Source organism: Drosophila subobscura, chromosome O, assembly GCF_008121235.1.
Source record: "Drosophila subobscura isolate 14011-0131.10 chromosome O, UCBerk_Dsub_1.0, whole genome shotgun sequence".
Classification (NCBI taxonomy): domain Eukaryota; kingdom Metazoa; phylum Arthropoda; class Insecta; order Diptera; family Drosophilidae; genus Drosophila; species Drosophila subobscura.
The window spans coordinates 4,751,575-4,765,158 of NC_048533.1; the positions used below are offsets into that span (position 1 = coordinate 4,751,575).

Genomic DNA, 13,584 nt, shown 5'->3' on the forward strand with positions numbered 1-13,584 from the left:
CCAATTTATGTAATGTACGTACAGCCAACACTCAAGTTCATGGTTTTGAATATATTAAATTTCATGACTTAATTTTGAAGCGTGCTTTGGCATCCACAATGAAACGGGAAGAGTGAGAGAAAAGACAATGTAAAATGTAAGATACGATTATGAGGAGTGCTTTTGGCCAAATGGATCTGCAAGGTTACAGCTTTATGGCTGATTGCAATTTAATGCATTTCAATTTCGAAAGCAGGCGCCAGTGCTCTTCTTCTTCCAGTTAATTTTTTTTCATTTATTTTCAGAAGTACCCACAATCAAGAGCAACAGGTGGCATCTATCGATAGTAAGAGGTTCCATCGATAGTGCGAGCATGTGCGCTGTATCGATATTACTATCGCTGCTTGTGCAGCTCTAATACCATTAGTCACTTGTTATTGTTTTTTAGCCGCTAATGTTAAATTAAGATAAATATGGAAGTAGAATTCAGCAAAGAGAACTTTCTGCTGCCAGAGACAAAGTATGAGTGTGAGTAAATGCCCCCAAATTGGTACCAGAGCCGCCTGTTGCTTTGTATTTTTCATTGTTTTGATTTGTTTGCAGACCTGGACCACACGGCCGACGTGCAGTGAGTACTAGCAACAACAACAACGCCTTATCTATACTATAATTAACACATTTTGCAGACTCCATGCCTGGGGCACTACGCTGACGGAGGCCTTCGAGCAGTGCGGCGTCTCCATGTTCGGATACATGACGGAGCTGGAGTACGTGTCCGTGGAGAGCTGCTATGAGATCGAGGCCAAGGGCGATGATCTGGAGGGCCTATTGTTTCACTTTCTCGACGAGCTGCTATTCCTGTTCTCCTGTGAGCCGAATCTGGTGTGCAAGAAACTGGAAATCACCAAATTCGATCTGGAGACCTTCGAGATTGTCTGCCGCTGCTACGGCGAACCATTCGAGCTGGGCAAACATCCGCAGGGCACCGAGGTGAAGGCAATAACCTACTCGGCCATGCAAATCGTACAGGACGCGGACAACAGCAACTTCGAAGTGTTTGTTATAATTGATATTTGAGCAAAGCTGTCGCCGGTGCAAACGGATCCCCCCGGATATCCAGTGATTTTTTCGCTTAGGTATTAAAAGAATTTTGACATCCTGACTGCCGTTTCCACCCCTTTTTTACCTCTTGTGCTTTTCAGCTGGTATGTCGATTGCATTTACTCCTTCCTTGTCTCCATTAATCATAAGTGAAATGCCAAAAACAAAAACCTCACAAAAAGCTGCACAAGCCCCGAAATATCTGCACTCTGGCGACCGGCGACCGGCGACTGCATCCATCCCCTGTCTGTGGTGAGAGGTGAGGTTTGGCGACGTGTGAGAGAGGAGAGGATGATGACTTATCAAAAAACCATTCAATTGTGCGGCGGCTGCTGCTGATGCTTGCAAATGCAATTAAGACTTTTGGTCCTTTGTGAGTCCAGCGTCTGGGGGGTTTCTGGATTTACTTTACCCTTTTTTTTTGGTTGGCGCAATTTTTTAGGCTTTGTGAATTTGCAACGTGTGGTATTCCCAGACGAGGCAGCCGAATTCCCAGGGCACAGTTCAATGCACTTTCCTAGATGCAGCCTTCGGTTTAGATTCGCTGCAAAAGAGTCCTCCACCTTAATAATCGTATCTACTGCTCATACTTTGATTATCCCTCATCAAATAAATGTCCCCAGAGCGCATTATACAAATTATATTTGAATTTAAATTGTTGTTTCATCCTATTTGGCGGCAAACATTCATCCGAAATTCAGATCTTGGCGGTCAACTATCAACACAATAGTATCATCTCGCATGCGATACAAAATTCACACGCTATGCCATCTCTAGATGTACGTGAATGCCGAGCGAACAGCTGACTCGCAACAACAACAACAACGATAAACAACAAAAATGCTTGCCGGGCCGTTATGCGTGTGCATTAGTGTTTGCTGAAGAGAGAGAGAGATTTCCTTGAAATATCTGTCGTTTGCGTGGGAGCCAAGGTGAAATTTGCGATTGAATGATTGAAAAAAATCAACACTGCGATACACGAAGGCGTGTGTAAAAGAACAAACAAAGTATGAAAGGAAAGGCAAATCGAGCAATAAAACGCACACCACTCAAACACACACAACAACACACCACCACAGCAGCAGCAAGTTGTTCATTTCGCTCATGAAACGCGTCGAAATCAAAGTCGCGAGTGTGTCAAGCTGAAAAATATCTAGCAGTGCTACAAACTACAAACAAGCTGCAATAAAAGTAAAGACTAATAGTAAGTGCGGATTGCAGAGGAAGTAAATATTTCATATAAAAGAAAAGAGCTCGTCGAAGGTGGAAAGGAAAGCAACAAAAACGTCATCACCGCTGCGCGCCGCATTTCGCCTTTGCTGGTGCTGCTGCTGCTGTAGTTGCTGTTGTTGGTTTGCTGTTGCTTTTTCAATTCGCCGCTCTGCTCACCTCGCCTCGTCGTCGTCTCTCGCTCGCTCTCTCTTTCTGCCCGCAAGTCTGTAGGCTGCTGTCGTCGTCGCCACCAAATTGTCATGGTGTTCGAAGAGGAAGAAGCACAGAGCACATTGGCTGGGTTATAAATTTCGAGTGGCTCTTTCGCTAGGAAATCTTTGAATAAACCGCATCGAAACCAGCTCAACCGAAAGGTAATTTTATTATCTACAATTTGCGATCAAAAGCACCTCGCTGGCTCATCTGGAACTGTGTGAAAAACGTGGCGGAAAAATCCATACAAGACGAAATGGAAAAAATGTGGTAGGTAGTATTCTAGATGTTAGAGGTGTGCGTGTGTGTGCCGACTGTGTGTGCGTGTGTGTGTTGGGGGGTGCTCCGCTGGGCATTCTCTATGCAGGAGCAGCAGGGCAGGGCAAACCAACTGTTTTTTCCCGCAGCCAGCAGCGCTCCTGCTGTGTGGGTGGTTTGCCGCTGCCGCCTGCCGGCTACTACCAGCTGACGCGCCAGCTGCCCGCTCGTGGCGTGTGGGTCGGCGGTCGGTCGCTAGGTGTGCGTGTGTGTGTATGTGGGGGAGTGTGTGCACTTTTATATAATTTGTTTAAGTGCAACCCCTCAAAGTGTTCTTTGGCTGGGGGTAGCCGCTTCAATTCGCAAGATTTCAGAAGCTGACGTCATTGGCAATTTCAATTTGATTTATCTCCAACATAAAGTCAAGCCTTATGTATACTTATACTACAAGTGTTTGTGAGTGTATGTGTAATACATGTTTAATTGCATTGTTGAAACAATCCGAGAAAGCGGGAGGCCCCTGGGAATGTAAAATCTCTGATTAGTTTTTAATTTCCAAGTATTTAAAGCGTTGCCAGACTGCTCCTAAGGGATGCTGCTAAGGCAACCTGTGACTTTTTGCACGTGATTGAGCTAGTACCATGTGGCAAGCATTTTTTGAGAAGCAGCAGACATGCAGTTGCCAAGCAGTAGAGTGGGTTGAGGCATTAGAATAAGACACCGCTTTTGAATTTCTTTGAGTGGAATTTCAGCTCTTTTGGAACTGCAATAGTTCGTTACGATTAGTCCACAGTAAAATCGAAAATCATCTATCCAGGAAATACAATACAATACAGAAATATACAATTCTTATACAACTTTGTGGTTGCATGTTTGTTGCCAAAACTGTGATCCCCAACTCGAAAACGAGCGCATGACTAGCTGCATGTGGGGCCTTATCAGTGTACCAATTAACCCAGATATGGGAACACGGAACTCGTTTCAAAATGATAATGTCTCGGCTTCAGGAATTATAGAAGAACCGACTAGCAGGAGCTGGAAATGCAATCCTCGACTTGGGAGTCTGATTTTGGCGACGTCATAGTTTGATGACCCCTCCCCGCCACAAACACATCCAAACCGAATTATGCATGTGTATACTGAAGCTACCAAACGTCGGCGGCGGGGCACAATGGCGGCCATCGAAGAAGACGGCGACGACGCTGTCTCCATGGGCGTTTTATTTTTCTCTCTCCATGATATTTCCGAGTCTGCATTTTTTGTTTTTGTATTTGGTTACTTTGATTTTGCTTGGCCTTCGGGGCAAGAGTTTCTTGGCCATCGCCGTCGTCGTAGTCGTGGTCGGGTCTTTTGTGAACCAGTTCCCCTAAGCGCCTCTTTTTACCTGTTCCCCATGTTTGGGGTATACACATGATTTTTTGAATCCTATATTCCATTACGGAAGCAATGATTTGGCCATTTATTTTGTTTTCTCTTTGACAACCTCTCATAAAGGTGTCGCTGACCAATGTTTGGATTTTCATTCATCCGATCGGAGGCCAACGAATTCCAAGTGGAACAGTGATTTGTTCCCGCCCAGTCACAGTCTCGTAACTGCAATTGTAACTGAAAATATTGATTGTGTCTGTCTAGTGGGTCTATGTTTGCTTTTATCTGCTGTTGCGATAAGGCACGGGAACCTTTGAGACACCATTTATTAAATTGAGGTCACTCTTACTCGAGCTCTAACCATAAAATTGGTCTAATTATTGTTAATGGTGTAGAAAATGAATGTTTATGTGAGTCCAGAAATTGTTTGACCTGTGATTTAATTTAGTTAGTAATATCTAACCAAAAACGCTGCAACCTATGGGCTTAGCTTAGCTGATTTATTGTACGAATGAAAATTGATAAACTGAAAAGTAAATTTCTATAAATAAATCCAAAGGCGAGCCCTCAATTCGGGTAGTCTGGCAACACCCTCCAAGACGAACCTGATGATCCCTCCATCGAGACGCTTACCCAATCTCAAATATAAACATCAAATACCATTTGGCGCACTTGCTCCAAGCAATATACAATACGCACACATTTGGTTTTGGACAGGCTAATACTTTTGATAATATATTAAATACTTGAATTTCATTTATTATTGTAGCCGCCTGGCCACTTTGGGTCATCGTTTTGGGGCTCCGATCGCATCCGATCGTGTCGTGTTTGTTTTTATCATGTGCCCGAGTGTGCTGTGCTCTGCTGTGTGTGTGTGTATTAATATTGTTGTTGCACTTTTATAACATACCACGAGAGGGGGCCACCACATGAGAAGGCATGTCATGTCTTCCTCCACACTTCTACACACAATTTATACGGATACACACATGTGTATGTATTTGTGTATAAAATACTTGAGCGAAACGAGTTAAAAGCGATTTCATTAATATGTTTCTTGTTGTTGTTGCTGCTGATGTTTTGTTAGTGTTGCGCCTCCCGTCCGTCCGTTTCTGTCGCTGTGTCTTTTGTTGTTCCCGTCGCCTCGCACGGTTTTGCTTTGCTCTGACCTTGCCTTTTGGTTACATACCCTTTTTTGCTGTAATTAGAGTGGGAAATTGTTGGGGGAATGTACAATCCATTTATGTATGAGGATTGGGGGAATTGGGTTCAGCAAGGATCAGGGTAATTCTTAGGGAAATTTTTGTATTAACATACCTAATTAGAGGTCGGGACTGTAAAGCCTCTGCAGAAACTGTGTTACTGTGAATTTGTGAGTGGGTAGTGTAATAAAAATTAAATGGGGCTAAAGGATAAATTAAATGAATACAAAGGTACCCCCGAGTTACTGAGATTGTGGGAATTATTTGAAAGTATCTCTGAATCTTTTTCTAAAAGTTCTCCCGCACTCCATCTATGTTGCTTTGCCCTACTATTTCTGTACCCCATCTCATTATTATAATCGGTTTAATCCGTTAAGCGAAAGCTCATAAAAGAGCATTACGAATTGTCCGCATCCCCGCCCTCTTGTTGTTGCTGGCCCTCGTTAGTTGTTGTTTAATTCCTTCTTTCTTTTTCCTTTCTTTTTGTTTTTGTTTTGCCCGTTGGCTGGTTTCTGTTGTTGGGCTTTTGGCTTTTTTTCGCTTGGCTATTTTTAAATATTTGCGCAAAAGCAACAAAAAAAGTTATAAAAAGAGTGATAGAGAGTGAGAGAGAGAAGGAAAAAGAAAAGACGTAGCGAAGCTGGCGCAGTGGCATTCTGCTGCTGTTGCTGCGTTGGGCCCCAAGAAAAATGTGGAATATGGAATTTCTCCCTCTCTCACACGAGAGACACGCACACACACTCACACAGTGGCAATCCGATTCGCGACTTTTGTTGCCGTTTGTGCGTGCAAATTGGAGCAAAAGGAAGAAAAGAAAAACAGCAACGACAGCAGCAGAGCGCAGCAGCAACGCCAGCGACAAAGTAAAGTAAAAGTTTAGCCAACGTCAGCGCTGACTTCTCTGCTACGGCTCTGCACTGGCTTCGAAGCTTTGGTTCTGGTCCAAGGCACATTAAATGGATGGTAAGGCAGCTCAGACTTTCGTTACAGCGAGTAGGAAACTGCCTTACCTCCGATTTGACAGTCCCTGTGATTCTGGCTCTGCCTGCTCCAGCAAGAACAAGATGCATTGCTCTGCTCTACCTCTGCTGCTGTCTCTGCCTCTGCACACTGTTGCCGACATCATCGATTAACTGCTGGAAAGAGATGCACTGCTCACTGGACGGAAGCAGCAGGGGTCGGGTCACGTCGTGTCGCTGCCCATGTCCATTTATGACAACTTAACTCATATGTTGTCCGTTTGCTGTTTTTTTTGTGGGTGATGTCGTCACTTGACGACGACTCTGACGGCAACGGGTAAAAAAAAAACAAACAAGGATTAAAACATTAACGATTCGAAGATTAAGATACCCTGGCAGGCAATGCTCTCACTTAAAGATGTTTTTCGAACGATCTTTGTTTTCGTGATCATTTATAGAACGTAATTTGGAAATATGCTCTGCATACCTATGACAAAAAGAATAATACCCTACAAAAATACCCTACTCCGCTGTGAAAGTAAGAAAAGCAAACAAGAATATTAATCCATTCCACACTCCAGAAACCCCAATTAGGTCACATTGGCGTTGTGTAGCATCGTCGTCTTGATTCCCTAGTTTTGTTCTCTCTCTTTCTCCCTTTTTGCAAATATTTCACTCGGTTGTTTTTTCTGCTCCCTCTTTGCCCCTTTCTCTTTATTCCTCTATCTCTTTGGGTTTTTATGTCGCAAAGCGACTTTGCACTTCATTGATAAAATGATTAATCGTTATGATTAATGTTACGGGGGTGTTCAGGGGGGAGATACATCATACTCGTATGTGAATATGTATTTATGCATGTATATTTTATGTACAAATGTATGCCTGCCACCTTCATGTGTAGACGGTGAAGCGTAACAGCGGATGTTTATACGATTTATAAGCAGACATCACCACCGCACCACACTCTGTTTTGGGGATCTACTGCTTGTGCATGGGAATGAATGAAGCATTTTGATAACGAATTTTTGGGTTCAGCAGAGGTCAGTCGGTGGTTTGAATAATGTTTGTGGGGAAAGAAGAATTTATTGAATAGAAGAAGAAACCAATGTTATTAGAACACAAAAACACACCTTAAACCAATTTAGATTTTTACTCAAAGTACAACATAAAATTAGTTAATGATTTTCAAGATTCAGGGCTGTGACTCATTGCTGTGTATTGTAAATTTAATCCCATTTAAATCGGTTATAGAAGAAAGACAATATACACTGCCAAATGTTGAATATAAATTGAAACTTCTTAACAAGAAGGACTTACGACTCTCAGTTAATTTCGGCTATCATTTGTATAGATTTACAGATGCTGCAAATGATTTATTCTTGATCACCCAGACAGAAATATTCCCATGCCTGGCCGTCACCCTAGTCAACTGGGAAAAGCAAAAAACAGAGGCTCACCCTAATCATAATTCCTGCCCAATACTTATGACAACAACGAAAAAAATGCAACCCTAGATAATTACACGAAATTGATTTGATTTGATTTGATTATGCCATAAATAAGAGCAGCAGGAGCAGCTGTACGAAGGGTAATTTCTTGCTCTGATTGCCTAATGCATATGGAATTATGCGAAAGGTAAAAGCATTTCACCCCCGGATCTCAGGGAAATCAAAGACAGACAGAAAGTGAGAAGGAGAAAAAATCGATAACGAATGCAATTTATGGGTCCCCTCAGACAGCTGCCCGCACCGCGCCGACACAATGGAAGTGTGAGGAGTAGAGGATCACTCGACCATTGAGACAATTGCAAAAGTCGTTGCAACCGAAAATTTCACTTTCTTCACGGCAGCTGCGCAAAACCAAACAATCCTGAGGACATTTTGCATCATCTCGCCTACTGAATGGACTAGGAATAGGAAAAGCGGACGTTCCTCTGCTTTTTGATCTTCGTTTTGCCTATGGGATGATCTTTTATAATCCCAAGCATCCTGAGTTCTGTGTGTACAGTGCTCATAATTTATGTACCTTTGGAACACTTCTAATACACACACACAGACACACCGGCCTGGTAGATTTTCTAGGAGCAGCTGCTACTGCTCCCTCAGATATCTTCGATTTGTGTTGTTTTATAATTAGGAACCAGGATCCCCCCATATTCCTCTTCTATTGCACCTTCTTCTATGGCCTGTCGATAATTTGTTTCTTCTTGTTTGTCGGGCAACAGGTGGGTTTTTTTTTGTGGCATATGCCACGGTTATCGTTGACCCCATACAATTCCTGTTTTAACCAATCGTTTTCTTGAACAATTTGTTTATAGTATGGCCTGTTGTTGGTTTATGGGGCTCGGTTTCGCATTGACCGATTAGATTATATTGCTCGGTTACACCCATGCAATATGCATACGAGTGTCTGCCACATAAATGCCAATCCATATAATACAATCTCACACACAGCCAGAGGCCAGCCAGATCTCTCCATCGGCTGCATATCCTTTCGTTCCCTCACCTGTGGACCCCGACGTCGTCGTTGTCGTCGCAAAGTTCAAAGTCAAATGGCTATTTTTATGGCCCGGCCCTCAATGGAGTGTGGTGTGTGTGTGTGTGTGTGGCTCTTGTTGGCGTTTCTGTTCTTTTTGTGGGTATTTTTTCCATGCTCTTGCTGGGAGGACGACCTTAAGGTAATGCAGTGGTACCCTGTTAACGTAACTCAGTGTGGGTAGATCGATGATGGTAGTCCGAAAACTTGTAATAAATAAAATTAACCAATCGGAACTCTAATAGCAACGATGGCATTATCCTTTGAACGGATCTATCATAATTGGAATCAAAGATTTCTATACAAAGGACAGGGCTGGATTTTGAACAACGAGGCTGGCCCCTCGGGCCTTTGCCGGGCCCCTTGCTTCTAAAAGGGTACCCAAAGCTTCGGCTTGGCAGCTTTCACATTCTTGTTGTAGCTTTTGTTCTTGTTTTTTTACTGCGCTGCACTCTCTGCTGCGTTGCTGCTTTGCTTTGCTGCTGCCTTCAACCATTTGCTGCGCTTTATGTATTTAATTTAGCAGAGAGCTCTGTCCTCTCGCTGTCTCTGTCTCTCTCTCTCTCTCTTTGCTACTTCCAGCAGCGCTCTGGCCACATCCTCCTCGTCATTTACTTGCTCTACTCGTTGTGTTGTCGCCCCGTTTGTCGTTTATCTACTTTGCTCTGTAATTGCGTTCTCGCCGCATTTTTGTTTAATGGAATTTCGTGTCTGCCTCAACCAGGCACGCCCCTCCCCATCGCCATCCCATTCAAACAGATCCCCGCTCTAGGCCCTTAGTTTGTATTTATGTACTTAGTTGTGCCTTTAGTATAATTAACTATTTTTTGTTACTCTCTGCAAATGCAAACATAAAACTCTCGTGCTCTCTCTTCCCCAAATCACTTTTGGGGTTCGCTTGTAATTAGCACCCACAAAAAATGACCAGACGACGGGGGTGCAACGTCATCGGAGGCTCGCCAGTGGCATGCGGCAGCAAACAATTAAAAACGCATTAGTTTTTGTTGCCTCTTCTTCGTCCTCTGGCTCTTCTATTGTTTATGCTGCTGATTCGTTTTGTTGCCCGTTGATTAGAAAAAAAAGAATGAAAAGAAAACTATTACACCATTTTTTTGTGTGGGGGTGTATTTAGGAAGTGCTAAGGGGGGAGAAGAAAAGAGGACATGCCACAAATATGAATAAAAAAGTGTCTGTGGCCACAAAACCCGTTTCAGACGGGGGAGGAGGTGGTAGAGTGGGTGAGGTGGGGCAGAACAACTAGAAGTTGAACAACATACCACATCATTGTTGTTGTCTGCCCCACTTGCTTGGGGGCCTCTGACTGCGGTCTCCCTACCTCTCAGTCTTTGCTCTCTTTCTCTGTCGCACCCACACACCGATGCTCTCCACATGATTAGCGCTGCAACAACAACAGCAACAGCAAGCATGAGTAAGGCACGCTGAGGAGAAGAAGAAGCAGCAGCCAGCAGCAGAGGAAGAGGAAAACGAAAACGTTGCAAATGAAAATAAAATTTACAAATTCCATTCATGAAATTTTGCAGCGCTTCGCGCATACATGCATACACACAGCACTCATCCGTGAGCGAGGCGGGAGTGGGACAGAGAGAGAGACTCCGATTGCAGCTCAAAAGCTGTGGTTTTTTTTTACAGCTTCGTTCTTTGGTCGTTGTCCTGCTCGTCGTCGGCTGCTCGTATTGGTGCTTGTGTGTGTGCGTGTGGCGCTCGCTCTGCTTTGGCACTTGCAGTTACGTTTTGCTTTTTTGCACTCGTGGGGCATATTAGTTGACAATTTAATTTGAAAAAACATCAATTTGTATTTAATTTTGTTGAATTTTAGCTAAGCAATTATTTAAGCAATTTTCTTTCAAACGAATATTTGTTATAGAATGTGTTGTATGCCTTGATTTTATGTAGGGCATTCACACAGTCGTTACATTCTGTCGAAGTGCAGTTCAACTTGTTGTTGCTTTTTGTCGCTCTCTCGCCGGATGTGTTGTTGGTGTTGTTTTTGTTCTTGTTGTTACTGTTGTTATTGGCTGGCTGTCGGGTTTAGTGTCTGACCGTTTCATCTGCCGACTTACTTTTTACTCCTTCTCCCGCCTCTGCTCTCCTCTCCAACGGCTGCTCTGCTCCTCTCTTCGTCTGGTGGGGTCTCTGTCTGCGTGTGTGCAACATTGTTGTTGGTTCCCCTCCAGCCCCCTTCTCACAGTGTCTGTGGCGAGGACGTTCGTTGGAGTCGTCTGGGCAATTACAAGCAAAAATACGTTGCGGTTGCAATTTTACACACATTTTTATGCGCTCTGGTTTATTATGCGGGTGCTGCAGCACTCTTGTGCCTCCCCCACAGCCAACAGCAGCAACTCCTTTGCACCACCACCACCAGCACACACCACACCCTTCTTCAGCAGCTCGTCAGCTACCCTTCAGCGCCTGGTCTGCTCCTAGTCCGAGCGAAGCTCTCTTAATGTGCATCCATTTCCTTTGGCCCCGCTAAAAATGCAACTCATATGCTTTGTTATTTTTACACATTTTATGTGTATTCTGCCTGGCCTAAGAGTGTAGCAGAGGCAGGAGGATGTGGCAGTTGAATCGATGTCCCAATGGTATGGTTCATGTGGAAGGTAAGGCAAGGCCAGATCGTGTAATAGAGCGCACCCTCTACTGTGATATGCCTTGCATGCCACACAATCCAAGAACCAGAACCCCAAAGTCAAAGGATGGCAACGTCATCATCAGTTGACGTCGTCGCTGTATCTGTCGCCCTGCCCCCAGACAAAAAACTTATGGCGCATATTTATTACGAGAAGCGGTAGACGCGTCTGTTCCCCCCAGTCACTCCCCCCCACTCGCCTGCAGTGGGCTCAATTTTCAAACGATTTCAATGGAATTCTCAATGTGTGTGTGTGCAAGGAGCGGGCGGTGGGAAGCAGCGGAGATGAATGTCTAAAGAGCCCAGACACGCATCGTATCGCGCCTTCTCCTGCTCCTTACCAGCAGCACGGCTCCTTGCAACATCAGCAGCAACAGCAACAACAGTAACTTCATGGAACAACCTCCTGCAACGGCGGCGCATAATCTGTTGATGCTTTTCCTTTATTTCTCACAATTGGGTTTTATGGACTTAGTGGGGGCTTTTGGTATAGCCTGCTAGGAATATTTGAATACTAAACGAATATTATGGAAACTTCAGGAAATCGAAGCACGTATTTTACATGTGCAATTTGGGCAAATTCAAATGCAATTGATTTTATTTATGAGCTTTACCATCCTTAACAAATATTTTAAGAGATTTTAATCCTCTATTCCACTGGCTCTAATGGTAAAGAAATCCAATTGTTTCCTTTTGCCCAAAAGCTGAAACATTATTTTGAAGAATTTCTTATAAATATCCCATAAATCCGCCCCTAAACTTCACCCATTTTCTGCCACAAAGGGTATCCATTTATCGCATATTTTGTGCCTTTCCACTTATTTTTTCTGGTGTTTTGTTGTTGCCTATGGCGGTGGTCGGTCGGTCTGACCCTCCTCTCTTGGCCGGGGTTCGCTTCTCTCCTTGATATTGGATGTTGTTTACGTTGTTGTGATGCCCTTTTGGAGTTGGCCGCCCCGACATCAGCGCTGGAGCACGACCAGCAGCCTGCGCCGGAGGAGGTGAATGTGAATTGTGTTATCGGACAAACTGGTTGGCTCGATTGCTTTGCTTTCATTATACATACTGCAATTATTCGGGTCGAGAATATAGAGATGTGTTTTTGTTCTTCCCAAATGTGTGAAGGGTTAGATAAGGGCATGGGGAAATGTCTCTCAGACACCGGGCCGTAACCTAACATTTGAGCTGCTTTTTGTAGGCGCTGCTCTGAGAATATAGCGGGGGCTTTTGCTACAGAAGAATCTCTAATTCGTGGAATGCTGGCCAATGGTTGGAGCATATGTACATAATATCCCCCCCACCTACTGGTTATATTTCTTGCAGTCGGCTTATCTCTTTTGCCATATCTTTCTCTCTCGCTCAAGTTTATTGCGGTTTCTGTTTCCTTTGGTTTCTTACAGTCTTTTACAGCTATTGTTGCATTTGTCGCATTTCTGTGGTTTTTGTTTTGTTTTTTGCTGCCTTCTCTTCTCTTTTTTTGCGAATTCCTTTTCCACCAAGCAGGACACGCGTTTCGTGTGGCAGCAGCAACAACAACAACAACAACAGCAGCAAAAATAATGAATTCCTTCTTTGGGCTTTAACCTCAAATTGGCTTAACTTCATTTATTTCATTGCATTGCTGGACATGACGGGACAGCGGGACAGTGAACGGGTTAAGATAACACACACAAACTGGCGAAATTTTTCACTTTTTGCGGTTAGGTTCATAGTCGGAACAGGGGGGACAGGGCAGACGGAGGCACCGAAGCGAGCCACAGTTTATCTCTTAAGGCTTCCGTTCCTTCTGCTGCTCCTAAGCCTGACAAACACTGACAAGACACTCGTTTTTAATGGGTGTTGGAAAGAGTGAGGAGCTTTGCTGCCCATAGGTTTAAGTTGGCTCACATTCCTGGCTTCATGTCTAAGGATTCACTGGCTGAAAGCTACTGGCTTGCTGGCTTATAGAAATACAATATTTCTACCAAAATAGTATCATAGAAACGAATGTGCATGCCTTCTGCGATGTCCAGAATTGCATGAGGATATTGTTATTCATTGTTTACTGTTTTCTGTGTGTCTGTTGGAAGTCACGCAAGTGGAGACTAAGTTCCAGAGGCAGGGCAGG

General features: G+C 43.9%; 2 protein-coding genes across 3 annotated transcripts in view; both read left to right on the forward strand.

The window, feature by feature from the left end:
• The first annotated feature begins 373 nt into the window (after positions 1–373).
• LOC117896417 (protein archease-like) lies at positions 374–1,250 on the forward strand. 2 transcript variants are annotated; one of them, XR_004649031.1, is made up of 4 exons: positions 374–507; positions 583–607; positions 666–1,115; positions 1,182–1,250. XR_004649031.1 is itself a non-coding variant. In XM_034804734.1 (3 exons), the coding sequence occupies exons 1-3, from the start codon at positions 453–455 to the stop codon at positions 1,054–1,056; spliced, it is 471 nt and encodes a 156-aa protein (XP_034660625.1). In that variant the 5' UTR covers positions 374–452; the 3' UTR covers positions 1,057–1,141. The 2 variants fall into 2 exon arrangements, 1 of the variants encoding a protein (XP_034660625.1); XM_034804734.1 differs by lacking the exon at positions 1,182–1,250 and having other exon boundaries at positions 666–1,141.
• Positions 1,251–2,411: 1,161 nt separating this feature from the next.
• Positions 2,412–13,584, forward strand: part of LOC117896066 (transcription factor E2f1) — a 37,168-nt gene continuing 25,995 nt past the window's right edge. Inside the window, exon 1 of the mRNA XM_034804085.1 lies at positions 2,412–2,775. The gene's annotated coding sequence lies outside the window, so the exon portion shown is untranslated. The remainder of the gene's footprint in view (positions 2,776–13,584) is intronic.